This window comes from Neolamprologus multifasciatus, chromosome 23 (genome assembly GCF_963576455.1).
Source record: "Neolamprologus multifasciatus chromosome 23, fNeoMul1.2, whole genome shotgun sequence".
Classification (NCBI taxonomy): domain Eukaryota; kingdom Metazoa; phylum Chordata; class Actinopteri; order Cichliformes; family Cichlidae; genus Neolamprologus; species Neolamprologus multifasciatus.
The window spans coordinates 41,683,220-41,711,180 of record NC_140460.1 but is presented as its reverse complement, the minus strand read 5'-3'; the positions used below and the strand labels follow the sequence as shown (position 1 = coordinate 41,711,180).

At 41.1% G+C, this 27,961-nt stretch overlaps 1 protein-coding gene and 1 long non-coding RNA gene across 4 annotated transcripts in view; both read right to left on the bottom strand.

The window, feature by feature from the left end:
• Positions 1–216: 216 nt before the first annotated feature.
• The window catches only part of LOC146492397 (muscarinic acetylcholine receptor M4-like), a 64,498-nt gene continuing 36,753 nt past the window's right edge, over positions 217–27,961 (bottom strand). Inside the window, exons 2-8 of one of the 3 annotated variants that reach the window (XM_085150820.1) lie at positions 26,361–26,959; positions 23,618–23,772; positions 23,073–23,268; positions 22,887–22,976; positions 4,045–4,311; positions 2,209–2,943; positions 217–2,136 (exon numbers count right to left, since the gene is read on the bottom strand). In XM_085150820.1, the coding sequence (XP_085006946.1) occupies positions 2,698–2,943; positions 4,045–4,311; positions 22,887–22,976; positions 23,073–23,268; positions 23,618–23,772; positions 26,361–26,959 (1,553 nt within the window). In that variant the 3' untranslated portion in view covers positions 217–2,136; positions 2,209–2,697. Of the gene's footprint in view, positions 2,141–2,208; positions 2,944–4,044; positions 4,312–22,886; positions 22,977–23,072; positions 23,269–23,617; positions 23,773–26,360; positions 26,960–27,961 lie in introns of all 3 variants that reach the window. The other 2 variants (XM_085150818.1, XM_085150819.1) reach the window with 2 other exon arrangements.
• On the bottom strand, positions 6,785–22,880 carry LOC146492398 (uncharacterized). The gene is made up of 2 exons (XR_014872304.1): positions 11,906–22,880; positions 6,785–9,848 (listed from the first exon to the last, which is right to left on the bottom strand). It is a non-coding gene; the product is annotated as an uncharacterized LOC146492398 (long non-coding RNA).

Here is a 27,961-nt window from a genome sequence, read left to right as displayed (position 1 = left end):
TGAACAAACTAACTGAAATAAAGTGAATAAAATGTCTAAGGACATGACCAGGTGAAGTGGTGATTCTAACCTGGCCATAGGTGTGGATACAAGTACATGTGCACTGGAGAGGACTAATGTTAATTAGTCTTCTGACTGACAGACTGAAGCTGTAGCCAAGGTGCTGCAGCGAGAGTACTGACAGGGACTAGAAAGAAAGTGAAGTTCTCTTTATTGGCTCCATGATAAATCCAGAGCACTTCGCTCTCAGACTGTTGACTAACTTGTTGTTCCTGGATAAAGGAAGTATTGAAGGCAGAGCCTTCAGTTTTCAGGCCCCTCTTCTGTGGAACCAGCTCCCAGTTTGGATTCGGGAGACAGACACTATCTCTACTTTCAAGATTAGGCTAAAGACTTTATCCATATCTACGGTGAAGAATCCACCATTATTTTTGCCTCAGATACACGAACTGAAATCAGCTGATCATAGCGAGATGAGGAGGCAGGCAGACTAACCATTCCAAGGAACTGGACTACTAGGAACCTATTCTTGATTCCCATCCCTAGCAGTCGATCATCACGTCTCAGAAATGCAGCAGGGGAAGGAGGAAGTCTGTAGTGTTGCAGAATGTGGCATGGTGGAATAACTGAGAGAATCTCCCACTAAACATCGGGTTGGCATTTTTGTCTTAATAATTGCATGCTTTGGTGTTTTTGTTTTGTGTGAGCTGTGGGCCACACCCGTGTAGGAGTGGTGATTCTACTCTAGTCCAGCTGCAAGCTATTTGGAGTTGAGTACAGGGAGCCATTGATTGGTAATGATTTGAGCCCTTCTCTATAAAGCAGAGAGAAAACAGGAAGGAGGAGTTGTTTTTTTGTAGGACACAGTTGCAGCAGGGAAGCCAGTTGACACTGAAGACTCCAGTATGAGAAGTGCACATTTTAAAGGAAAATAGTTTTAACCTGGTCTGGAAGATTTTGCTATTTAAATAGCAAATGGGATGATATGATATAGTACCATATCACCCTATTAGAGCACTTCGCTCTCACACTGCAGGCCTACTTGTTGTTCCTAGAGTATTTAAAAGTAGAATGGGAGGCAGAGCCTTCAGTTTTCAGGCCCCTCTTCTGTGGAACCAGCTTCCAGTTTGGATTCAGGAGACAGACACTATCTCTACTTTCAAGATTAGGCTTCAAACTTTCCTTTTTGCTAAAGCATATAGTTAGGGCTGGACCAGGTGACCCTGAATCCTCCCTTAGTTATGCTGCAATAGATGTAGGCTGCCGGGGATTCCCATGATGCACTGGGAGTTTCTACTTTACTCACCCGTATCATTCACTATGTGTTTACTCTGTCACTCTGTATTTAATCATCAGTTATTATTACTCTGTTTCTCTTTCACAGCACGCCACTTTCACATAGCCACAGCTGGCAGATGGCCGTCCCTTCCTGAGCCTTGTTCTGATGGAGGTTTATTCCTGTTTCTTCCAGGAAGTTTTTCCTTCTTGCTGTTGCAAAGTGCTTGGTCACAGAGGGTCATCTGATTGTCTAGATTTCTCTGTATTGTCATAGAGTTTACTTTACCTTCCAATATAAAGCACCTTGAGGTGATTGTTGCTGTCATTTGGTGCTATATAAATAAAACTGCATTGAATTGCATCATTGTTTAGTATTAAATTATCAGTGTGAGTCTGGAAGCTATTTCTGGATTCCAGTAGTTTTACTGAGCAGACATCTTTCATATCTGAACGACGTCTTAGTTTAAGCAGGTTGGTATGTTAAGTAAAACTCTGTTTTATGCTGTGTGAACAAACTGTTGTTGCTCCTGTAGCCTCCATTTAAAAGGCACCGTCCAATGAATCTCTGGTATTCATTTGTTTAATCAGTCTTGGTTACTGGCAATAATAACAGTATTTCTTCTTACCTATTCTTCTTTTCTCCGTCCATCTGATATTTTGTGTTGTTGTGACTGTTGCTGTAACATCCCAGACTGATAGCAGAGTTAATAACACAGCCAGTAGCCAACTGCTCGTGCCATGTCAGGGACTCAGAACTGACAGTAGGTTGAGCTCAAACTCTAGAGAATAGAGTCTAGTTTAACATCGCTTTCTTAGATATGTTAATGCATCAAGAGATCCACCAGTCTATTTATACATCTAGCTATGCATACATACATACATACATACATACATACACACATACATACATACATACATATGCACATACACACATACATACATACACACATACATACATACATACATACATACATACATACATACATACATACATATGCACATACACACAGCACAGATGAGGCAAAGCCACGTGCTCGGCCACGTTCTCATGCATCACCACACAGATCCAATCACTGACCTCCTTTTCTAGCATCTACATCTTCATTTGAAATTAATTTCTGTGTTAGTGAAACCAAATTTCTACTCACAGTGCAATTTTGGGTAGCTTGACAGGTAAAAGAATAAAAGAATCTCTGGTTTACACTCACGCTTTGCTTGGACTGTATGAATAGGGAGCACTCATTCATTTGTAGAATAAATACATTTACTAATCGACTCCAAGTTTCCGGTCTCTTCAGAAGGCACCCATCACCCAGTTCTGCTATTCTTCATTCAGCTCCTTCATTTTTCTTTCACGCAACTTCTTGAAATGATTTACAGCTTTGCCTTCCATCCTATCTCAAATCTCCTCCTTCTATCTTATCTCGTTCCTATATTTTTATATTGGCATAGCAACAGGTTCTTGAAAGTCTTTTTAAATGTGGCATTGCACAGTGCATAACAAGCTGGGTTGATAGTAGAGTTGACATAACACAGCCAGTAGCCAATTGCCCACACTGTATCAGGGACACAGGACTGGCAGAAGGTTGAGATCAACACCATCACATTATACGGTGTCCATGTGATGATGAAAGCCAGCAGGATGGCAAAGATAGTCTTGGTTACCTATAAATGATGGAAGAAAGGAGAGATGAAGATTAAATAAACAGGAACATGTAGACTCAAAGTCAAAAGATAGATAATCTGTGAACTGTCAGCTCTTTGTTTCTCACACGCTGCAGTGAGATGACCGTCACATAACTCACAGAAGAGCTGACCATGTTAAGTCTGCATAATGTGTATTATGTAAAAAACGACAGTGCCAAACCTTTTAGTTTGAGCTACATTAAAAACATGTCCAAACGTGCTAAATTGCTCTGCACCCCAATTAATATTTGCACACACAGGAAAACAGCCGCTCAATTTCAGCTTGAGATAAAACATATCTGCTCTCTGTCTCGGGTAATCTCAAGGGTGAGACAGCATTAAAGCAACTTAAAGCTGAGATCCCGAAAGGTTGATTCTGTTCATCTGGACGTAGCGTTTCCAGTGAAAACGCTACGTCCAGATGAACAGAATCAACCTTTTGGGATTTCCTTACCTGGATGATTGAGCGTGCACCAGGACATTAAAGCTGAGATAATAGGGACATCTGCTTAACAACTCTTCCTATGACTGTTAGAACCACTGACTTACATACACTGGGTTTTAGCTGGAAACAAAGTGAGTGAGGGTCTTCCTGTCATATTTTATTTATTCTCCAAGACTTCTATTCTTTATGGAGCCCTGCAGGGGCAAAAGTTTTAGCTCGAAGCTAACGGGAGGTCGAGACCTATTACAGCCGGGAGGAACACCGCTTTCCCGGCACATCGTGCCTCGACCTCCCGGTCGGCTTCGAACCGGCGTCCGAAGAATGCGGCTAAAACTTTTGCGAGATCTCGCAAAAGTTTTGCAAGATCCCGAGTTTGTTTTGCGAGATCCAAAAAAAAAAGAATTCCGAGATTCCAAGTTTGTTTTGCGAGATCTCGCAAAAGTTTTCCTTGACCCCGTGTTAGTTTTGCGAGATCTCGCAAAACTTTTGCGAGATCTCGCAAAAGTCCGTCTTAATTTTTTTTTTCCCATGTCCCCTGCGGGGCTCCGTAACTCTGTTCGATACTCAAAGCTAAATAACGAGTTCCTCTATTATTTCCATTATATGTCTTAAACGTATGTCGTGTATTAACCTACTTTCTTTTCTCTGGCAGCCATCTGTCTTTTCCTTCTCACTTGGCTTCTAGCAATGCTTGCAAATTTTCTTGCCACAGTCCGAGGACGGCTGATTGGGATTGAATGCCTCTCGGCTCCGTCTACAGGTGGAACGATCTCTAAAGCTGTGATGCATTCATCCCCAGACTGCTTTGTGACAATCTTTATCTTGGACCACCTTGAAGAGGGATTCATCTTGTGGATGGCAGAATTGGTTGTTGTCGGTACTGGAGTGGGGTTTTCTAGCACCTGTAACAAAACAGAGTACTGTTAGGACATTTCACAGCAAGTTTGACCTGTGACTTGCACAGTATCCTGTCTTCCTCCCCTTAACCCCAACCAGTTGAGGCAAATGGCTTCCCCTCCCTGAACCTGCCTTTGGTGGAGATTTCCTTCTGTTAAAAGGGAGTTATTCAATATTTAAATGTTGATTGTATTATGTAAGGTTCCCCGGCAGCTGCAGCCCCACAATGATAATAGTCCAGTGTCACCTGATAGATGCCAAAACAAAAGCTACATCAAAAAGTAACGTTTTAAAATGTAAAAACGAACTGTTTCACCCATATTCATAAGGAAAGCAATATAATAACAATCACAACTTGAAACAAAAGTTCACAGTCCTGGCAAAATCTGTCCAATTCCCGTCCACGCAGTTCATTAATAAGAGGAAAAAAAGAAATCCACTCCACATTTGGGGAATGACCTGTCCATTCCAGTCTAGCTCACACAACAAAAAATACTCCACTGAGTTTTCCAATGAATCCTGTGACTTTTCATGACATGGTGTCAGAAGTAGTCAATAGGGATAGGAATCGGTAAGAATTTAGCGATTCCCATTCCATTATCAATATAACTTGATTTGATTCCTTATCGATTCTTATTGGCTCCACTTTGAGAGTCACCACCATGTCTAAGCAGCATATCATGACATTACATTCATGCAAAGTAATTACATGCTGTGTGGTCTAATGCGTGTGCATTTTAGAGGTATTTCCCCTCTTTTTTGTGTTCAGTGTTGGGGTCATTACTTAAAAGTAAAGTAAAAAAGTTATTACCCGTATTACACAGAACACTTTTCCTAAAAGTAACGCAGTATTTTATTGCATACTGTCTTTGAATGTCTTTGAACAAAGACATTCATTATTCTACTTATTATGTTACCTTCATGTTACTCTGCAAAATGATCTGAAAAACACTGAAAAACACTCATAATGGCCATTTACCAATATAAAGCTACAGCCCCACACACCAACACAAATCCCTATTCCAGTGAGGACACGTGTCATCTTTGTCTTAGTATTTAGGTATGAAAACAAAGCTGACAACACAAAGCAAAGATGAAAACCAGCACAAGCAATCATTGCAGTGATTCTACTGTAGAAACATGAACAGGTAGAAATAGAAGCTGCAGCCTGACTGCTCATCAGTTTGTTACAGGCTGGCTTCACCACGAATGATGGCTCATTTTATCACTTTATAAGAGCAATGTCAGCATTTACTGAGCTTTAACATCACTCTGGGGTTCTTGGCTACCTTAGCGTTAGCATGCTGTTTTGCAAAGAGCCGAAGTTGTGTTAACATTATAACGCAGTTGTTTCTGTCCTGGAGCAGTCGTCACTTTGCCATCTCACTCTCCATCCCTTTGTGCATTAATGATAAAAGTAATGTCCATATCTATGGTGAAGAATGCACCATTATTTTTACTTCCGACACACGAACTGAAATCAGCTGATCATAGCGGGATCAGTAGGCGGGCAGACTAACCATTCCAAGGAACTGGACTACTAGGAACCTATTCTTGATTCCCATCCCCAGCAGTCGATCATCACGTCTCAGAAATGTAGCAGGAGAAGGAGGAAGTCTGTAGTGTTGCAGAATGTGGCATGGTGGAATAACTGAGAGAATCTCCCACTAAACATCGGGTTGGCATGTTTGTCATTTTAATAATTGCATGCTTTGGTGTTTTTGTTTTGTGTGAGCTGTGGGCCACACCCGTGTAGGAGTGGTGATTCTACTCTAGTCCAGCTGCAAGCTATTTGGAGTTGAGTACAGGGAGCCATTGATTGGTAATGATTTGAGCCCTTCTCTATAAAGCAGAGAGAAAACAGGAAGGAGGAGTTGTTTTTTTGTAGGACACAGTTGCAGCAGGGAAGCCAGTTGACACTGAAGACTCCAGTATGAGAAGTGCACATTTTAAAGGAAAATAGTTTTAACCTGGTCTGGAAGATTTTGCTTTTTAAATAGCAAATAGGGTGATATGATATAGTACCATATCACCCTATTAGAGCACTTCACTCTCACACTGCAGGCCTACTTGTTGTTCTTAGAGTATTTAACCCTTTAAGACCTACCATAGAACCAAATGCGCCAGAGCTTTATATTTTTACATGCTGTGGAGCCATTTTTGGGAGCATTTCAAGTTGCTATACATTAATACAACTGTTATAGCCCAAATTTTAACAATATGTATGCATTAAGTCCATAGTAACTACATAAATTGCAAAAAATTGAGATACCAAAAAATTGAAAATCAATCGGCTTTAAAGGGTTTTAAGTAGAATGGCAGGCAGAGCCTTCAGTTTTCAGGCCCCATCTTATCTTAATGACCTTGTAGTACCATATCACCCTATTAGAGCACTTCGCTCTCGCTCTGCAGGCCTACTTGTTGTTCCTAGAGTATTTAAAAGTAGAATGGGAGGCAGAGCCTTCAGTTTTCAGGCCCCTCTTCTGTGGAACCAGCTTCCAGTTTGGATTCGGGAGACAGACACTATCTCTACTTTCAAGATTAGGCTTCAAACTTTCCTTTTTGCTAAAGCATATAGTTAGGGCTGGACCAGGTGACCCTGAATCCTCCCTTAGTTATGCTGCAATAGACGTAGACGGGGGATTCCCATGATGCATTGAGTTTTTCCTTTCCAGTCACCTTTCTCACTCACTATGTATTAACAGACCTCTCTGCATTGAATCATATCTGTTATTAACCTCTGTCTCTCTTCCACAGCATGTCTTTATCCTGTCTTCCTTCTCTCACCCCAACCAATCACAGCAGATGGCCCCGCCCCTCCCTGAGCCTGGTTCTGCTGGAGGTTTCTTCCTGTTAAAAGGGAGTTTTTCCTTCCCACTGTTGCCAAAGTGCTGCTCATAGGGGGTCATATGATTGTTGGGCTTTTCTCTGTATCTATGAAGCACCTTGAGGTGACTTTTGTTGTGATTTGGCGCTATATAAATAAAATTGAATTGAATTGAATTGAATTTCTGGACTTTTCTGAATGCATTGAAGAGAATGGAAATCTCTACATTGAAGTTTACCAGAAGCCCACACACCAGGACCAATACCTACTCTTTGCCTCCCACAAGATGCATGGAGAGAAGTTCAGACACCAACTAAGGAGGATCAGAAGAACAAATGAAACAATATTGTCATCCCCTATGTAGCAGGTTTGTTAGAGAAACTCTGCTTCTCCAAGCATGACATCCCAGTGTACTTCAGACCCAGCCACAAACTGAGACAAAAACTGGTTCAACCTCTACACTGGAGAAGCCAAACAGCCACTTCATAAACTCAAGGCACAACATAGAAGAGCCACCTCGACGGGACAAGACTCTGCTGTCCATCTGCATCTAACGGTCAAAGGTCACTCTTTCGAGGATACCAATGTTCACATTTTGGACAGAGAAGACAGATGGTTTGGAAGGGAGTGAAAGAAGCCATCTATATCCACTGTAAATGACCATCTTTGAACAGAGGGAATAGCTTACGACACCAACTGTCTGCCATCTATAATCCAGACGCCTTAATGCCCAGTCACATCCTGGACTATTTGCCCTCATTAAATCACATGAAACCCCGAAACCCTGGCTGATTGTGACCTACACCTGTTTTCGCACCTTGGCTCGTGTGATTAGGTAGAGGATCATTAAGGGGTCCATGTTCTCTTAGGGACACTCCCAATAGGACTTCAATCTGGGACTCTCCACCAATTACTCTTAGAAATGAAGAAGCTTCTCAGATGAGAGGTAAAACGTCTTCAAGGAAACTCAAAGAAGTCCAGACGCTTTTCTTTCCAAGCTCCTTAGACTACGACGACCTGGATGACTGAGAACCTTCACAGACATATATTTTCAATCCTTGATGCCTCCAGTGGGTTTTGGCAAATACTGCTCAATGTTAAGAGCAGGAAGCTAACGCCATTCATAACGCTAGTGAGTCGCTTCTGCTTTTAAAGATTGCCCTTTGGGATAACGTCTCCTCCAGAAATATTCCAACGGCAGATTAGCACCCTTCTCAAGGGTTATGCCGGTGCTGTGGTGGTAATGAATGACATCTTAGTGTTTGGAAAGGAAAAAGCAGAACATGATCACAACCGTAAGGCAGTGCTGCAGACCATCAGGCATTCTGGGCTGAAATTAATCCAAGATAACTCCAAGATTGGAAAATCTAAGATCAAATGTTAAAGACACGTCATTGCGAAAGATGGTATCAAAACTCATCCAGAAAAACTGTGTCACTGAAATGCCCCGCCCCTCAAATGTCTCTGAGCTTCGTCAGATGATATGAATGATAAACTGTCCGGGAAAATTCCTCCCAGACTTCTTCACCGCCATGCACCAAAGCTACAATTTGCTCAAAGTAGTTGTGGATTATTACTCACGCGACATCTTGATTGCACCTCCATTACAAGCCAGCAATGATTGACTGCTTGAAAAGCCTGTTTGTGTGCCATTGTCTGTGATGAGCTCAAACGCTATCCCCAACCTCACATATTATCTCAGCAAAAACTGTTCAGTAAGACGTACAACATTGGTCACACAACTTCCAGTCCCCATTATATGCAAGCTAATGGTGCAACAGACAGAGGCATTGCTATGGGGAGGAGGATTCTTCGGCAGCAGGACCCCAACTGGCTCTCATACGCTACCGCGCCACGCCCATCACAGCAACTGGCCTACGTCCTGCATAACTAATGAGTGGCTGACACATAAAGACAACAGTTCTCGTTCTAGCTCAGCAGCTGCAACCTCATTATATTCATTACACTAAGGTACAACAAAAGGATCTACAGGCGAAATAAAATTATTGTATCTTCTACAACAGATGTCATTCTACACGTCACTTGTCAGAGCTACGCCCTGGTCAACATGTGAAACTGGATGGTTAGAAGGGTTAAAAGACACCTGCAAAAAACATTGCCAAAGCTCCATAGCCTGGATCATACTTTGTACACAGGGTTTGCTCACTTGCAGAAACTGGAGACAGGAGGTCTCACTGTCTCTCAATCAGACTCCAGAGTCTCGGGCCTGTTTGGTGTTTCACCCGACACCCTGCCCGCAAGGGTCCACCTGTATTGGAGGCCCTGCCAACCAGCTGTGAGAGAACCTTGGACAGAGACATCAGCTACCTATGGGGAAACAGCTTTACCCTTTAGGTGTGTGGAAGTACAGAAAATGCTTTATTTAGAGTTAATGGGGAAATTGTGGTCAATTTTGATTTGTTTGGTATTCATGCTTGGATAATTGGAAAATATATGTGTACTGTTGATCACATTTTGACCACATGTTAATTTGTGGCCCCTGTTCCAGGCTTGGCACACAGTCTGGAAGACTGAGGAGACAAACTGAGTCCCACGATTGGACAAGATGTATTTAGGCAGGCCCCAGCAAGTGAAGATTTCTCTCACTAGAATCTGGGAAATCATTCAGGCATCTCAGGAAGTGGAAGCGCTGCTGGACCTTTTTGGTGATGGAGGTGGTGTTGGTGGTCCAGGTGAGGTCGTTTGAGATGTGAACTCCCAAGAACTTGATGCTGTTAACAGTATTTAACCACCTTTCTGAGAATACGCTCTTCTTTTGGGATACGGACTCCTTCTGACATTTCTTTGGAGGTGTAGGAACACCAAAGTAATTGCTTAAAGGAGCTTCTTCGACATCTTTAAGAGTTCTAAATAAATGTCATCCTCCAGAAAATCGAATGTACGCAAACGCGTGTTGCAACTTCTTATCGCGCGTCTTTTATTTTGAAAGCGCATGCGCACCTGCGGACCACTTATGTGCACCCCTGTGTATAGAGTTTGCAGGATGCAAAGCGACCTTCAATAACAACTACTTCTGCTGCTAATAAGAAATGACATCATTCGACCTGTGGCTTTGAATAAAAAAAATAAATAACAAAATTGCCGTGCTGAGTAGAGAATTTATTGTCTTCTTAATGAGGTTGGGACCATCAGTTGTGCAGAAGTCAGGTTGGTGTACAGCTGACAGACCTATTAGACAACTGTTAGAATTCATATTATGACAAGAACCAATCAGCTAAGTAAAGAGAAACAACAGCCCATCAATACTTTAAGAACTGAAGGTCAGTCAGTCCGGAAAATTGCAAAACTTTGAATGTGTCCCCGAGTGCAGGAGGAGGTGTGAGGGTGTGGGGGTGCTTTGGTGGTGACACTGTTAGGGAGTTATTTAAAACTGAAGACACACTGAACCAGCATGGCTTTCACAGCATCCTGCAGCAACATGCCATCCCATCTGATTTGCGTTTAGTTGGACCATCATTTATTTTTTCAAACAGCACAATGACCCCAAACACACCTCCAGGATGTGTAAGGGCTATTTGACCAAGAAGGAGATGAAGTGCTGCACCAGATAGCCTGGCCTCCACAGTCACCTGACCTAAATCCAATGGAGATGGTTTGGGATGAGATGGATCGCAGAGTGATGGCAAAAGGGCCAACAAATGCTCAGCATCTCTGAACTCCTTCAAGACTGTTGGAAAAACATTTCCAACTCGATAAGCAAGTGTCTGCTGTAGTGAGATCGAGCTTCCACCAACTGCGCCTTATCTCTAAGGCTAAGCATTATGTTCTGCATGAGGACCTGGAGAAGCTTATTCACGCTTTTGTGACCTCCAGGTTGGATTATTGTAACTCCTTGTACTACGGTCTTCCCTCTTCTCTTCTTCTTAGACTGCAAACAGTCCAAAATGCAGCAGCCGCCTCTTGACTGGTACCAGGAAATTTTGCCATATTACTCCTGTTCTAGCTAGCTTACACTGGCTGCCCATAAAGTACCGTATTCAATTTAAAATATTACTCCTTACATTCAAAACTATTGATAAAGTTATCTTAGTGAACTTCTCAGGCCACAGACTCCTGCTAGAACACTCAGATCTGCCACTCAACCACTTCTGACCCAACCCAGATCTCAGCTGAAGTCTCGGGGTGACCGTGCGTTTGCTCCGGCTGCCCCGGGACTGTGGAATAACCTCCCTCTCGACCTCCGCGCATCTGATTCCATCGCACTGTTCAAATCACGACTAAAAACCCACTTATTCAATCTTGCCTTTCCCTCTAGTTAATATTTATTTTATGATTTTATATCATGCACTTTTATGCTCATTTAAATTCTTGTTTGCTCTGTACCTGTTGCTTTCCTGTGTATCAGTGACAGCTACCTGCTTGCATACTTAGTACTTGCTTTGGTCCTATTTCTGTTATCTTCCTTCTATTCTCTATCTTACTTGTTAAGCACCTTGGTTTTTAAGTGTGCTTTATAAATAAAGTTTATTATTATCATTATTATTATTATTATTATTATTATTATTATTATTATTATTATTATTATTATCAGCAAGAATGCCAAGAGTTAAGAAAGCATTAATGAAAGCAGAGGGTGGATATTTCGAAGATTCTGACATTAAAAAAAACAACAACACGTTTTATTTCACAATTTTTGTTCACTACATAATTCTATATGTGTTCATTCGTAATTTTGATGCCTTCAATGAGAATCTACAATGTAAACATTCATTAAAATAAAAATAAAAATAAATGAGATGGTGTGTCCAAACCTTTGACTGGTTTTGTATACAAAAAATAATAATCAATAATCAAGTGTTATTGATGAACACATTTCCTAGTGTGTTTCAGATTGTCCATAAAAGCACTTGATGCCCAAGAACAGAACAGATGTCAACATGTCCTATTTAAATAAATATAAATATAAAGTATCAAGAGTAATGTGTTCATCGTGTCATTTTCACTCCATCTCACCCTTCTGCTAACAAACTCTTGCCCATTTCCTTATGGTTGACTCCATGTACTTAAACTAGAGATGGACCGATCCGATATTACGTATCGGTATCGGTCCGATACTGACCCAAATTACTGGATCGGATATCGGTGAGAAATAAAAAATGTAATCCGATCCATTAAATATCAAAAAAGCACCTCACAAAACTTGCTACAAGGCGTAACTCGGCTCATAACCATAGCATGTCAGAGCAGTGTGCATCACGTGATAGAGCGGCTGTGTGTATTTGTAGCCTTGCTAGCAAACCAGCATTTCATCTATGAGGAAGTTTTCCCAGAGAGAAGTAAAGCAAGTGTGTAAGTTCATCTCTGAATGTCTGTAAAGCATTCCCACGTTAAACTTAACAACCATACCTGGAGCGACTGCCTCTCTCTCTCTCTCTCTCTCTCTCTCCTGCTGCTTCAATCATGAAACTGCTTAATGATCAGCTGATCGGCTTTTCTGTCGCGAGTCCGTCTCTCTTCTTAGTTTTTGGCCCACTTCTCACCAGAAAGAGGAAACCAGCGGCTGAACAACAGCAGCACGTTTAAGCTTGATAAGCTGTTGTTAGAATTTATTTAATATTATTTCTACACCAGGATCTTTTTCTATGCAGCTGACAGCTGGTAATTGTGCAGGGGCGGATCTAGCAAAGTTTAACCAGGGGGTCCGATAGGGCATGAACAGGGAAAAGGGGGCACAAAGACATACTTTTCTTTCTTATTCTCATTTAAAATGTCTAGTTTTTAATAAATAATTATCTGACTCTTACACCCAAAGTTTTAATCTTGTGTAAAATATATAGAAGTCCATTACTGTATATAGTAACTGTTAAGTCTAATATACCCTAGTAAGCTATACTACTTTTTCCTTTGGGAAGATACCATCTGTGCAGTCTGCAATTCTGTTGAAGAAAGATGTTGAATCTATTTAATTATTCTTGAAAAATAATTTATTTTTGTGCATTTTCCCCCTGCATCAAATTAAATTTGATTACATCGATTAAGCATCATGAGGTGGAGGGTGGTTCCCTATTTTTTTTTTTTTTTTGCTGGGAGTTTGCAACCCTATTAGTTAGGTTGCTTAAAATTTCTTCTAAGTACTCTTTAAAATACCAGAATAGGGAGGATGGTGCAGGTTTACGTTTATTAGATTGATCAGTGTTGCTGAACTATGAAATATTTTGGACGCAGTGTATTTTTTACATACAGGTATAACAGAATAGCTTTAGTGTTGTTATTTATTTAAACTTGAGTATAAACTTATACAAAATGCAGCAAGATATTAAAAAAACGTTTTGTTGATTAAAAAACACACTATATCGGATTCATATCGGTATCGGCAGATATCCAAATTTATGATATCGGTATCGGTATCGGACATAAAAAAGTGGTATCGTGCCATCTCTAACTTAAACTACATCACTACTTCTGCTCCACTGTTATACCTCCCGCTCCTTCACACACATGTATTCTGTCTTTCATTCCTCAATATACATGCTGTGAATCCTTTCCAGTTCTTTCTAGCCAACCGCCTACACTGCATGACAAAATGCAATGCAGGCAACTGGCTAGAATGTGGCCCCAGAAAGCACAGGGTAATTATGGCGTTACATGGTGAAATATTGTTGGTTTTTCTGAAAATTCACCATGAAATAACCCAGTAAAATGACTTACGCTGTACTTAAATTTACTTACAGTCTAATTATTTAATTGTTTCCTGTAAAAAAAGAAAAAACATGAAATTGCACATAATTACAGAGTACATGTGCCTTAGTCACAGCTCTTACAGTGAAACATTTCACTGTTTTGCAGGTGCTGCAGGTGACTCCGTAATATGACCGGCACCCCAGAAAGTACAGGGTACTTACAGTGGATTTGTTTCACTGTTTGCTGCAAAAACCTGACTTGTTGCTCACAATTACAGACATACTTGCGCCTTGTTGCCCTTACATTGCATGTAATTAAAGGGTACATGCACCCTGGAAAATACAGGGTGTTTACAGTGTCATTGTTTCCTTGTTTCCTTCCTCATGGGACAATCTGTGTATTTTTAAATATTATTGAGTGACCTCCTAAGTTTACATTGATTAAAATTACCATGAAAACTTGGCGGCGCCTGGTGCGATGCATTAAAAACTTTGCATCGTCTCCAGTATGGTCCGAGTGGCAGCTTCTGGATTGGTCCTTGGCCATTTACACAACAGTAACAATGCACTGTGAAAATTCTCAGGTAAAACATCAGGAGAGAACAGGGATTTCTTCACCACTTTGTTACTCAACTAATTCTCCTTACTCTAAAGACAGAGACCCCTGCCGAGGGCAGAAGTTCTCCAAAACCACTGATTTCCAAGTCAGAGTGTAAGTCCCGCTGCTGGAGCCAAGTCTCCTCAGAGTGATGAGGCATTTCTGTACTCAACAATGCCACCTTTATTACGTAAAGTCTCTGTTGCACTTCTCATCTGCCCCTCTGATTTAGTTCTCCAGCACTTGTTAACCATGGAAAAAGGATGTCAAAGGATTTTGCTGAGTAAGGGTCCCTGAGCTGCATGTTGCTGACATCAGGGTCCCGAAGGAACAAAAGGGACTCTCGACTGTATCGGAGAATAGTCGAGAGTCCAGATGTCCAAGACTGACAGATAAACATCAGGGTGAGGAAAATTAAAAACTAAAATGAGCCATAGTGACTCAACATCGACAGTCATGAAACAAATGATTAACAAACATACACACTGCTGCTGCTGTATGTCGCCATTGTCCAGTGCCATGTAGTAACCCTTGGCTTGGCTTTAAACATTTAGAGTGAGCACTGAAGAGTCAGAGGACACAGCCAAAGTTTGGTACTGTCATGAAATCAATATCCTTAGTAGGGATGGGTACCGGTATCCGGTGCCATGATGGCACCGGTTCTGACATAAACGGTAGTAACCAGACCGAAAAGCAGCGCACATTTCAGTGCTTTTTTTTCCTGAGCTGTGATACACTTTAGATTCTAGCCAATCATTTTACCTTTCCGAGGATAGTAGGCGGGTCCAGGTACGTACGTTCTTTTAGAGCAGAGCTACAGATTAAAAATGCCCAAGGCGAAGCAGTCAAAGTCTGGCTGTACTTCACAGCAAAAGATGCAAACTCAGCAGCTGCAACAAGTGCTTTAAGCTGATACTGTGATGCTGTCAAAGGAGGTAACACCTCAAATCTGATGAAACACCTGGCGACGCATAGCGTTTTTTTAAAAAGCCGAGAAATGCGCCGTATTTGATAGCTTGCTGCGAGACCTCACACGAGCACATCTACTGCGGGTGTGGTGCCTGTTATCGACCCGGAGTTAGCAACATCCCCCAAAAACCCGAAGAGGAGAGTCCTGGCCCCTAGCCCTGCCAGTGTAGCAGAAATGATGATGATGCAGCAGCAGCCGTTCTTCTCTGCGTGAGTAGCTTCATGTTGTTCGTGTGTAATTTACGTTGAGTAGGCTAACCACGTTATTACATTAATGCATGTAAGGTGAACTAGCAAACACCATCATAGCTACATGCGGCTGTCTTCTTATTTGATGGCAGATACTCCCTTCACCCTGGACAAAAAGGCTAAAATGACCAAAGAAAAAGTGGAAAACAGTTAAACATGAGAGGTTTTTGGACAAATTTGTGTTTTTTTCCATTGTTTAAGCTGCTTCCAGCCAAGAGTGATACCATATATGCCCCATAGCTGCAGAAAAGGCTAACATTGTTATCTTTTTACAAAAAAACAGCTGAACATGAGAGGTTTTTGGACCAATTTTGTGTTCTCCATTCTTTAAGCACCGGTTTGAGCACCGTTTAAGCACCGGCACCGTTTCAAAAGTACCGGTTTGGCACCGGTATCGGATAAAACCTAAACGATACCCATCCCTAATCCTTAGTATCCTTATTTTCTTATTATATTGTTTTATGTACTTTAATAATGAAGGCTTGTAGAGCAAGGCCACTTTTGACTCACAAACTAAGTGCTCAGCCAGACTAAAAAACAGGACGTTTTAGTGCACAGGCATATTAATAGATAAAGACACAGAAAAGAGGAACTTTCCATATAAGCAAGGTTTGAAACTGTGTGACGTCTGAAGTACAGAAATAATATAAGACACACGTTGAGCTAAAAATGTTAGAGCTCTTGCAACTGGCTTTGGGCTGTGCAGGGGTCTCTCTCTTCCGGAAGATGATTGAATAAAAGAAATATAAATGTTTTAACACACTATGAGTCGGTTTTCTCTGTTCTATCACGGGGACAAAAGAATCGGGGTTAATAGTACCATGAGCACAGCTTTTTGCAACCAACCTGCACCAACTGTGCACTTGTTTTGACATCTTCTTCTGGTTTTCCAAATAAATGAAGACTTACCCTGGCAACTATCAGGAAATTAAGAATTTAATTACTTATTATTAATTAATTACTTATAATATTAAAATGTATTAAAGACATTGCACCACCCATGTTCTCATTCTGTGTAAACGGCCCTTTAATGCAGCAGCACAATGACTATGTTACTAAAATATTATCTTCCAACAGTTCTGACACATCGTTCAACTGCACAGACTTTTTCCACCATTAAAGGAGGACAATCATCTGTCATAGTATAATACAATGACATAATATCATACAGTGGGTAAAGTAAGTATTGAAGTATTGAACAAATAACCAATTAGTAAATACATTTCTAAAGGTGTTATTGGCATCAATTTCTCACCAGATGTTGGTAACAACACATGAGCACATGAAGAAAAGAAGGCACAAAAAGCATGAAAAGTCATTAAACCAGGTGAAATCTGTCAATAATTAGAAAGTAATCCTGCCACCTGCAAATTAAGATTAGCTGTCTTAGTCAGTGACGGCCTATAAAAATGTGTCTCATTACAAAGGTGTTAAAAAAAGAAAAATTTCACAATGCTCACAAATTTCAGAAGCTCTTTCAAGACATTTGCAAGCTTATTGTTAGAACGTTTTAACCCCAACGCGACCCGACATGACTCCGTGGGTGTTTTTGCCTTTTTTATTTTGGCACAATCAGTTTTTACTGTAGCACAACGGTGCTCTCCTCTCACTGGCTGCTACTGGAATAGAGAAGGCTGTGACAAACCAGCCCCCCTGATACCACACCCTGAATCTGCTGCTCCCCTCCTCCACCAACCACACCCCACCACAAACATATTTATGGCATTGGTTACAGAAGAAAGTACCATTTCTAACGTACTATGGGCGATTGTGGCTCAAGAGTTGGGAGTTCGCCTTGTAATCGGAAGGTTGCCGGTTTGAGCCCCGGCTCGGACAGTCTCGCTCGTTGTGTCCTTGGGCAAGACACTTCACCTACCGCCTACTGGTGTTGGCCAGAGGGGCCGATGGTGCGATATGGCAGCCTCGCTTCTGTCAGTCTGCCCCAGGGCTACAACTGTGGCTACAACTGTAGCTGCCTCCACCAGTGTATGAATGTGAGAGTGAATGGGTGGATGACTGGGTGTGTAAAGCGCTTTGGGGTCCCTAGGGGGGACTAGTAAAAGCGCTATACAAATACAGGCCATTTACCATTACCATTTACCATTTACTACTGAAGGTACCCGTGAGTACTATTGGGGCCATAATCCTGAAGTGTGAAGAACATTTCATCAAAAACCGGCCACAAAGTTTTGGACAGAGGAGTAAAAAGAATTATCAGAAAACTTGTCCAAGAGCCAAGCACCACTTGTGGAGAGCTATGGAAAGACCTGGAATCAGCAGGTACAACTGTTTCAGAGAAAACAATAAGCAGCCATGGCCTTTATGCATGCTAAACACTCAACACTTCGTTGCTGGAAAAACCCCCAAGTTGAAGCGTGTTTGAAGTTTGCAGAACATCTTGACAAGCCTGTGAAATACTGGTAGATTTCTTTGCATGTGTGGATTATTTGGATGGGTTTTTACCGATATCTTGAGAGAATTTGATGACAATAGTATCTTTAAGAAATTAAGTTCATGCATAAGTTCAATTAGGAAGCTCTGTAATCACACAACTGTCTGCTTCCCAGGTGGCTCATCTAAACTCACATCCACTTTCTCAGACTGTCAAGCTCATTGTGACATCACTGGTCTATATGCCCACCTTTATGAGGCCTATCAGCCTTCACTCCACTCTACTTTAAATCTCATCAAATCTCATTGCTCATCTGTCCTTGCACACAGCTTCATGCAGAGTAACATGCATTCATGTTCATCCAGCCTCCATCTTCATCTCCAGTCCACACCTGGGTCCATATCTCTCCATATACGGTGTGCTACACAGACTGTGACAGACTGGACTTATACTAACTCATAATAAAATGGATAATCAAACACACGGTGAATGACAAGGGGTGAGACAGGGAGAAATGCTCAGTGCATCATGGGAAGTCTATTGCAGCATAACTGAAGGTCACCTGGTCCAGCCCTAACTATATGTTTTAAGCCTAATCTTAAAAGTAGAGAGGACGTCTGTCTCCAGACTTCACTGGTAGCTGCTTCCACAGAAGAACAGCCTGTTGGAGCAGCAGGAGTCTAACAGACACACTGATGTTTGGAGGAAGTAATTACTGAAGTTATCTCAAAAAGATCAATTGGAGAAAAAGTGTCTAGATGAAAATCGATGGTACTGAAAGTATTGGACATAATGGTTATGTCATGGTCCCGTGTCTCTCCGGCCGGCTCACGTTGGGCTACGATGTTGTTTTTGTTTTTCTCCCTCCCTCTCGCTCTCCCTCTCTTTCCCTCATTGTCCTCTGTCTGCCTGGGCGGAGCTAATTACTGGGCTCCTGCTTTTGGCCTACGCACCTGCGTTGATGGTCCGCACCTGCCACTGATTAGCTCCTGTTTTCCCAGGCCAGCTATTTAAGGTTGTGGCTCAGAGCAGCTCATCGCTGGAACGATGAACGCCCCGGTGTTCATGAAGCCCCAGCTAGTCTACAAGTTGTCTTTGTAATTGCTTCTGTGCAGGTTCCCTGGACCTGTTCCTGTTCCCTTCCCTGGATCCCCGTGTGGCTGCATGGACTAGAGTGTGAGTGGCAGAAGAGGAGTGAGTGCAGACTGAGGAGAGTGTCACAGAGGACAGAGTGGACGAGCTATCACTGAAGATTCGTGTGTTTGGATTTCCTTCCCCCCCTGGAGCCCTGGACCCCCGCCTGTCACTTGTAAATTTATTATACAAGAGACAGGCTAAGATTATAAGATTATAATACATTTGTGAAGTAATTCATGAAGTCATTACTTCATGTCATCAAGGTGAAAGCTCTTCTTTCATACGAGACTCACTCATCCATGTCGTTATAGGCCTTGCTTTGTGTTTTGGTGTGCAGTCTTGTTGGAACAGGATGGGGTCATTACTAAACTGCTCCCACACAATTGCTTAAGAATTCCTTTCACTAGAACTAAGAGGCCGAGTACTTAGAAACGGTGCTTGCTGTCAGACAAGTACAGTTCTCCGGTCTACTGCCAAAGCCAGACTCGTCCACTGGACAGAGAAGCATGATTCATCACTGCAGAGAACATGTCTGCACTGCTCTAGAGTCCAGTGGAGACGTACGTTACACAACTGCACTCAATGCTTTGCAGTGTGCCTGCTGACGTAAGGCTTAGATGCAACTCCACGCAGCTCTGTACATCAGGGGTCAACCTTTCTGTTGATGAGTGCCATGTTTCCTCAGAAGTCAATGTGTCATATCAACCATTGCATTGACAATAAATGTGATAATGCTCAACAGTTTCACACTATAATGAACAACTTAACAGCAAAGGAACTGTAAAACAGAAAATGCAAATGCTGTTTAAGGTCTCATCACAACAATGATAAGAAATAATAAACTGGGCCAATATGGCATGTTTGTTAATACAGAGACACACATGTTAATGTGATCTCTGGTCTCCCACTCAGAGACACAGGTCTGCGAGTGTCCAACATTCAGAGGCTGCCTGAGGACTCATGTGAGAGAAAATCTGCTCACACAGACATGTGGAGCCAAACACTGTCAATAAGGCCTCTGCAACGTTCTGAAGACAGTTAAACTTGTCAGGTAGTGACGTCCAGCAGGTGAAGCTCCATGAACACGCACAGCTGTGGATTCCAGCTGTGTTGGTAGTTCATTCGGATGTATCCGTGTATTTCCGTGGTGCTGATGCTGCGCTGAGCGAACAGCTCCTGAAGCTTTTGTAGTGTTGGAATGTGGAAATTTCATTCCGATTTCGTTCTCACTGGTAGGCAAAGTAATTTTTAGCCAATTACAAGTTGAATCTGGGAGTTGCGGTTGTTAGCTAAGAGACCGGCATTATGCGAGCTAATTTGCGATGTGCACTGGTGGCTTGGCCTTAGATACTTGCCTTTTAATGCACCCTCTCAAATTAATTCACTGCGTGTTGTGCCATCAGTTAACCCTTCGCGTGCCAGTTGTGTCATGAGTGCCCAGGGTTGCCGACCCCTACTCTACGCACTGTTCTTGAGATAATCTGAATCTGACTCTGCAGAAAACTGCCAACCTCTATGCACTATGCACCTAAGCATCCGCTCTCTGATTTTACATGACCTACAACTTCTTCCCAACTTGCTGTTCTTCTCAATGCCTTCCTGTCACGTCCGGTGTGGCAGACGAGTGGAATAGGAGATAGGACCCAAAAGGCGGCAGCTCTGGTGCAGATGAGTATTTATTTACAAAAGAAAATACAACAGCAATGGCGCAGGTGAAGGTGTAACAGAAAACCTAAACTGGGCAAACTAACAAAACAAACCAGAAACGTAGATGCAGGGAGGTTCGGGGAAATACATACGGAGAGACCGAGGGGAAACAACACAGACGAACCAGCATGAGGACGAGGTAACACACCCTATAAATACACACGGCAGGAATCAGGGGATGGGAAACAGAAGGGGAACACACCTGGAAGACATCACAGCTGACGAGGCCGGGGAAACGTAAACAGAACACACTGACATAAGACACAGACTTTCACAATAAAACAGGAACTTACACATGAAAGGACACAAACTAAGAAACGCGGACTAGATACAGAACACACGGGCAGAACAGAGTAAACACTAAACAGGAAGAACAAAACCAACAATCACACAAATAGAAAACACAAAACGCTGGGTCAAAAGGACCCAGGACCATGACACTTCCACTTTGTTATAATGGGAGTGGCTGTAGCTCAGGTGGTAGAGCAAGTCACCTACTAACTGGAAGGTGTCAGGATTTGTGTGCGGATGCGAAGAAGTGACCCAAACGCAGGACTCGTGGATAGTGATGAACAGAAGATGAACGAACACTGACTGGCTGGATAACTGAGAGCACACACGGGAAAGATGACATCTGTTAGGGAACGGCTGTGTGCAGGCAGGAGAAGGACCCAAAGTGCAGACTCCGGAGACAGAAAGTAACTCAAAACAGCTTTAATGTTAAACTCAAAAAAGTAACAAAACTGAGTATCCAAAAAATAACTTACATGGACAGAACACACAGCTAGATAAACGGTAGATCGCGACAATGACAAACTGAAACACAGGGCTTAAATACATAGAGGGAGCAATCAGGGAATGGACAACAGGAGGGAAACACAGCTGGGGCAAATCAGAACTGACGAGACAAGGAAGCGTAAAGTGAACACACTGAGATGAGACAGAAACCTTCAAAGTAAAACAGGAAACACAAAACACAGACTGAACAAAAGACACAGACTCACATGCAGGCACTACAACAGAGGGAACAGATGTGGGACCAGGGCAGACACAGACTGGACACGGGGATACAGCAGACAGGGGAGACAGCAACCAAGGATTACACAGAGACAAACCATAAGACATGACTCACGAAAACCCAAAGACTAGAAATTATAAATAATATAATAAACTCAAAAGCCCTGGGTCAACGACCCAGGCATCCTAACAACATCAATGACACGAGGGGAACAGGAGGAAACTGAAGACTTAAATACTCTGAGTGATGATGACGACGATTGGAGACCAGTGAGTACACAGCTGAAAAAAGTGCTTGTGCGAATGGGTGAATGAGGCAAGTTGTATAAAGCACTTTGAGTGCTCAGAGTAGAAAAGCGCTTTATAAGAACTAGGGGTGCAACGATACTCGTATCGATATTGAACCGTTTGATACAGTGCTTTCGGTTCGGTATGCATATGTATTGAACAATACAAAATTTTTAATTTATTTTATCAATTTTCCTTCGGACGGTGCTGTCTGTGTTGAGCGCTCAGTGGATCTGCGCTCGACAGTGCAACCTAGGCGGAGTAGTCGAACGCAGATTCACTGAGCTTTCAGCAACATTAAATTTAAAAACTGTACTTTTGAGTTAAAATATATATTTATAATTTTAATAAATGACAAATTAAAAAGGCATGAACATTTTTTTTTGTATCGAAAAAATATCGAACCGTGAATTTTGTGTATCGTTGCACCCCTAATAAGAACCAGTCCATTTACCATAATTTTACCATAATAATACCACTAAAAGTCAACTGTGGAATATTTAGTAGTGAGTATATTTCATGACCAGGCACAGGTGGCATCCCATAATGGTACCATGCTGGAATTCACCGAGCTCCTGAGGGCAACACTTTCTTTCACAAACGTTTATAAAAGCAGTTTGAGAGTAGGCTATGATTGGAACAATTCAATGGTTTGGATAAGTGAATGTTAGCAAAGCTGTTCAGTCTTTTCACTTAATTTCTCTATGAAAATACGTATTTAAATAAAAGTAGTTGCATACATTGTAGACACAGACCTCAGATGTTATTTGGTTGTTGGAATTGTCCTTTGGTTCTCTGGGGGGAATAAAAGCTGTGGAGGAATCATTGGAGCTCTCTTTTTCTTCCTAGATCGATCAGACAGATAAACACAGCCATCAAGTTTTCAACTGCTTACATGTTGTAGCCATAAGCACTCACTTCAAAGATTTAGTAGATGGTACCTGTGCGAGTCTCGGCTGTGCCAGAGGCTGAGGCTCAGCAGCTTTGGATTCATCCACTTTTCCATTCTTCACAGCATCCAGTGCAGTGGTGGTCGAGTCCAGGCTGAGTTTTGGAGTTGAGTGTGGACTGGCATGAGGACTGGTCTCATTGTTGTTGTTCTGCTTCAACAGGTGACTGTTCATCAGGCAGGGAGCTCTGGGAAAATGACACGTACAGTAACTGTTGTATTAAACAGGAATTTAAGAATGAATTGGTTCAAAATCTATATAAATGTGATAAACATGATACATAGATAAATTTGACATAAATGTCTACCACTTTGTCTACATTATAAAATCCAGAATGCTTATTTTCCATGTTCTAGATACCATCAAATTTTAGTTAAGAGCAGTTATATATATAAAAAATCCAATGATACTAGCAACCTGCAGAATTTACTTAAAAAAAAAACTTTCTCCATCTTGTGGCTTGCATTTTTGTTGCTCGTCTGAAAGTAATTTGCGAGATATGCGAATGAAATAATTAGATTCCTTTGATGTCTTACTTCATTCCCTTCTTGTCTTTCTTCTCCGGTTTGTGTTTGGAGACCCTGCTCCTTGAGGCCAGGGAGATATGGATGTATAGCACTGTCATGATAATGACAGGGAGATAAAATGCTGCTATTGCTGTTCCAAATGTCACTGCAGGATTAGAGAGGAACTGCAGGAAGGAAAGAAAGGAAAACTGTTACATAAAGCAAGTATTTTTAATGTATGGTCAATATTTTACTACATTTACAGATACAATATACATCATATACCAGAACTTTGATTATTGTTGTATTTGTAAACTCACAAAATTAGTTATAGCATTTCTCAGCGACTCCATTAAAGTTAATCACAGGTAAACATTTAAGAGCTGAGGGAAAAACCACGTTAGTGTAACAATAAGAATCCTAGTTTAGGTTGACTGAAAACAGATAACGCTGTTTATAAACTCCAGACCAACATCATTCTACGTTATGGACGCTACCCCTGCCAGCTGGGGGTATTTTTACTCCCTCTCGACTACTTCCAGGTATCTGAGCTTTTATTACATTGATTCCCGATTACTGAAAGAGGACTTCATGAACAGCCTTTTGTGGTTTGCATTATTAATGACAAAAAGATGAAAATCTGTGAGGCCTCACATTTTAAACTAACAATTACTAAAGATTTTATTCAGAATAATGAAAGACCATTCAATAATAACCTTTACAAAACCTTGCAGTCATCAGAATGAAAGAGCACTCATTCATTACACTGAAGTTACTGATGGTTACAGCTTCCAAAGACAAGTAGGAATCTGACTTTAGGGAACTGAATTTATCTTTCCAGGATCTTACTGGTTTCTCTAATTGCTGTAGTTTGTTCTTCTTCTGTTGTCCTCAGTAACTCGGGTCCACATCTTAATTCTGGACTAGCCATTTAATTATGTTTATCTAATCATCTTCAAGGACATTTTAACCCATTTTGCAATGTGACAGCATGTATTTAATAGCTGGTTTAAAATGTTGAAGCAACAGCTTCTGAGTAACAGTGTTCACCTGACAGTAAAGTTGTTGTTGGAAATTTCTATTAAGTTATCGGGCTTTCAAAAGAATCATTGATTTCTTTTCTTTTCCCAGGGTAGAATATCATACAGCATGCATCTTTAATGACTTTTAAAACACCAGAAGTGTTTGAATGTAGGTTGGATGATTTTCTCTGTCAGGAGAGGCTCAAAGGAGATATCAAATAGGATAAAACTATACGTGCAAATATACTTAAATATTTTAAGAAGTGGTGCCGAAGGTTCTGGCTTTTAACTTAAAAAGTTCAATGCCTGGTGACGTCTCGTTAGTGATCATGATTGTCTTCAACTACTAGTTTCTCTTTTTTGGTTTGAACACTCCAATGTTTCCAGTTATTTGTTGCATTTCGAGTCACTCGAGTCCAATGAATAGCTTGAAATGGTATAAAGATAACTGTGAAGTGCAAGAGGTTAAAAAAGGTGAGGTTACACAGAATTAGACAAAAAGGCCTTTTTAGGGAACTCAAAATGTATTTAAAGCTGTTCTGCAGATATGGAGGTTGATCGAGTCTTGAAAGCTGGTGCTGCTAATTCCTGAAGGTGATCCAACTTTTCTGGATTGTGTAGCAGGATTTTTGTATTGTTTAGAAATGTTTTTAAAGCCCGGTTTTATCTCGCTCTGAACTGGAGATTGCTATACATGCATTTATTTCGTCACGCTTGGATTATTGTAATTCGCTGTTTATGTGTCTAAGCAAAGGTTCTCTGGATCGTCTGCAGGTTGTGCAAAACGCTGCAGCGAGGCTTTTGACAAAATCCTCCAAGTATTCACATGTGACACCGTTATTATCTCAGTTACACTGGCTTCCTGTTAAATTTAGAGTTGATCTTAAGATCCTGGTCTTGACCTACAGAGCTGTGCACGGACTGGTACCAGCCTACATCTCTGATCTGCTACAGCCTGATGTCCCCAGCAGGTCTTTGAGGTCATCTGATCAGGGCTTACTTGCTATAAAAAATACTAAGAGGAGGACTGAGGGTGACAGAGCTTTTGCCACTGTGGCCCCGAGACTGTGGACTCTCTCCCCCCAAACATTAAGAACTGCAGACTCAGTCGCTGTTTTTAAAAAACAACTCAAAACTCACCTTTTTAAAACTGCTTTTGGTTAATTTTATGCCTGTTTTATTTTCTCTTTTTAAATCTTTTCATGACTTGTAATCTTATGTGCAGCACTTTGATTCTGTCTTGAAAGGTGCTATATAAATAAAAATTTATTTATTTATTTATTTAAACAATACCGATCAGGCTTTCAAACCAAAGAACTTGTTACCAGCTGTTATACTCTATAGATATTTTAGTGGGTTGTCAGCCACTTTCAGTTTGTTCAGTGAGATAATGTTATTGTTCTAGTTTATCAGTTTGCATCTTAACCTTTTTATTACCAAAAACTAGAAAAGCTATCAAGACTGCCAAAATGACATCTCTGGCAGTCACAGCTGAATCCAGAGTAGGCTAACAGCACACAGTGGACAGCAGGACACTTCTACTACTAATAATAACAAAATTAAGTTAATTATAATGATTCAATGGAGCCTGTCTGTTCGAGTAAACCAACTCAAACAGAAAGAGTGAAAAACAAAGTCGATTTCTCAGTAACTTTGTAGACTCTGTGTTTGTTTACTTCCTCATTCCCTGCTGTATCTGATCAATACGATTTTATACACAACACAAGTTCTGTACATAGATTTTTTTGTACCTGAATATAACACTCTCCAGGTGGCACCGTTCTCTGTCCAACGATGAACTGCCAGAACAAGATGGCAGGAGCCCATAAGATGAACGACAGGATCCAAGCCGCTGCGATCATTAATCCTGCCATCTTCGTTGTCCTTCTTGTCGGGTACGTAAGGGGTTTGGTCACACAGAAATATCGATCGAAGCTGATAATTAACAGATTCATCACAGAGGCGTTCGACACAACATAATCTAAAGCTAGCCACAAGTCACAGACCACCGGCCCAAGTGGCCAGTAGCCAACAATAATGTAGACTGTGTACAAATTCATACTGAAAACACCGATGATCAAGTCAGCGCATGCTAATGAAAACAGGAAGTAGTTATTGACAGTTTGTAGGTGACGGTTTACTTTGATGGAGAGCATGACTAAAATATTTCCTGTAACAGTCACAAAGCTCAGCGATCCTGTAACCATAGCAATAAAAAACATCTCCAAAGCTTTGTATGGACTTCCTGTTCCCACTCCGCTCTCAACAGCAGAACAAGATGTCGAGTCATTGGTGGATATGTTGCAGGATGTGTTGGAGAACAGGTCAGTCGTTTGGTTGAGCAATGAGCCTAAAAGAAGAGAAAAACAAGAGGATCGATTGAGAGAAATATGCACTGTGCTGCTGTAAGGCAACAACAACAAAAGGTGATTTTTTTAAATGTGGGAGACGTGTTTAAACACCCACTACAGCAGCTGGGTTTGTGACAGATCAAAATAGAGAAAGAAGGCTTTGCTTTCCAAACAGGGACAGTAAGAACATTTAGATTGAAAGAGGAAAAAGTAACAAGATGACGACATCAGGGTAGACAGCTGCATATAAACATTTACAGATATTTGAATTTAAAGAACTTGTTAGTTGTAAACTTATTAGCTTCTCAATCTCATTATCCAGTATGTTCTGTCACACACACACATGTGTGCACACATCTGTATCTTGTGTATCTTTTTGATACTTTTTATTTATTTAGCAACATTTTTATGCAGAAAAAAACAAACAAAAAAGACAAAATATTATGAGGTCATGGGAAGACAATATATGCCCGTGTATACAGCTGCACATCCACACATACATATATCAATACTTTGGTATTGCAAGTTCTATGCATTAACCCTTTAAGACCTACCATAGAATCAAGTCCGCCAGAGCTTATATTATATGTTTACATGCTGTGGAGCCATTTTTGGGAGCATTTCAAGTTGCTATACATCAATACAACCATTAAAGCCTCAATTTTAATAATATGTCTGCATTAAGTGCATAGTAATTACATAAATTGCAAAAAAGTGCAATAAACTACAAAAGAATTGAAAATCTTTTTTTTTTTTTAACATATATTTCTAGTTAGAGAAATTTAAGAGGCTTATCCCTCAAAACTGTAAATACAAAAAAGTTGCACAAAATAGTTTCCCACCACAGGAAATTTATTTTGAGTGTCTTCATAGTTTTATTTTTGAAATACACCAATTTTTATACACTGCAGGAAAAATAAATATTATAGTGCAAATTTGCAAAAAAGCAGCATATGCATCAAAATAAACTATTTCCAGCAGTGCAATATGAGTCCTAAGCA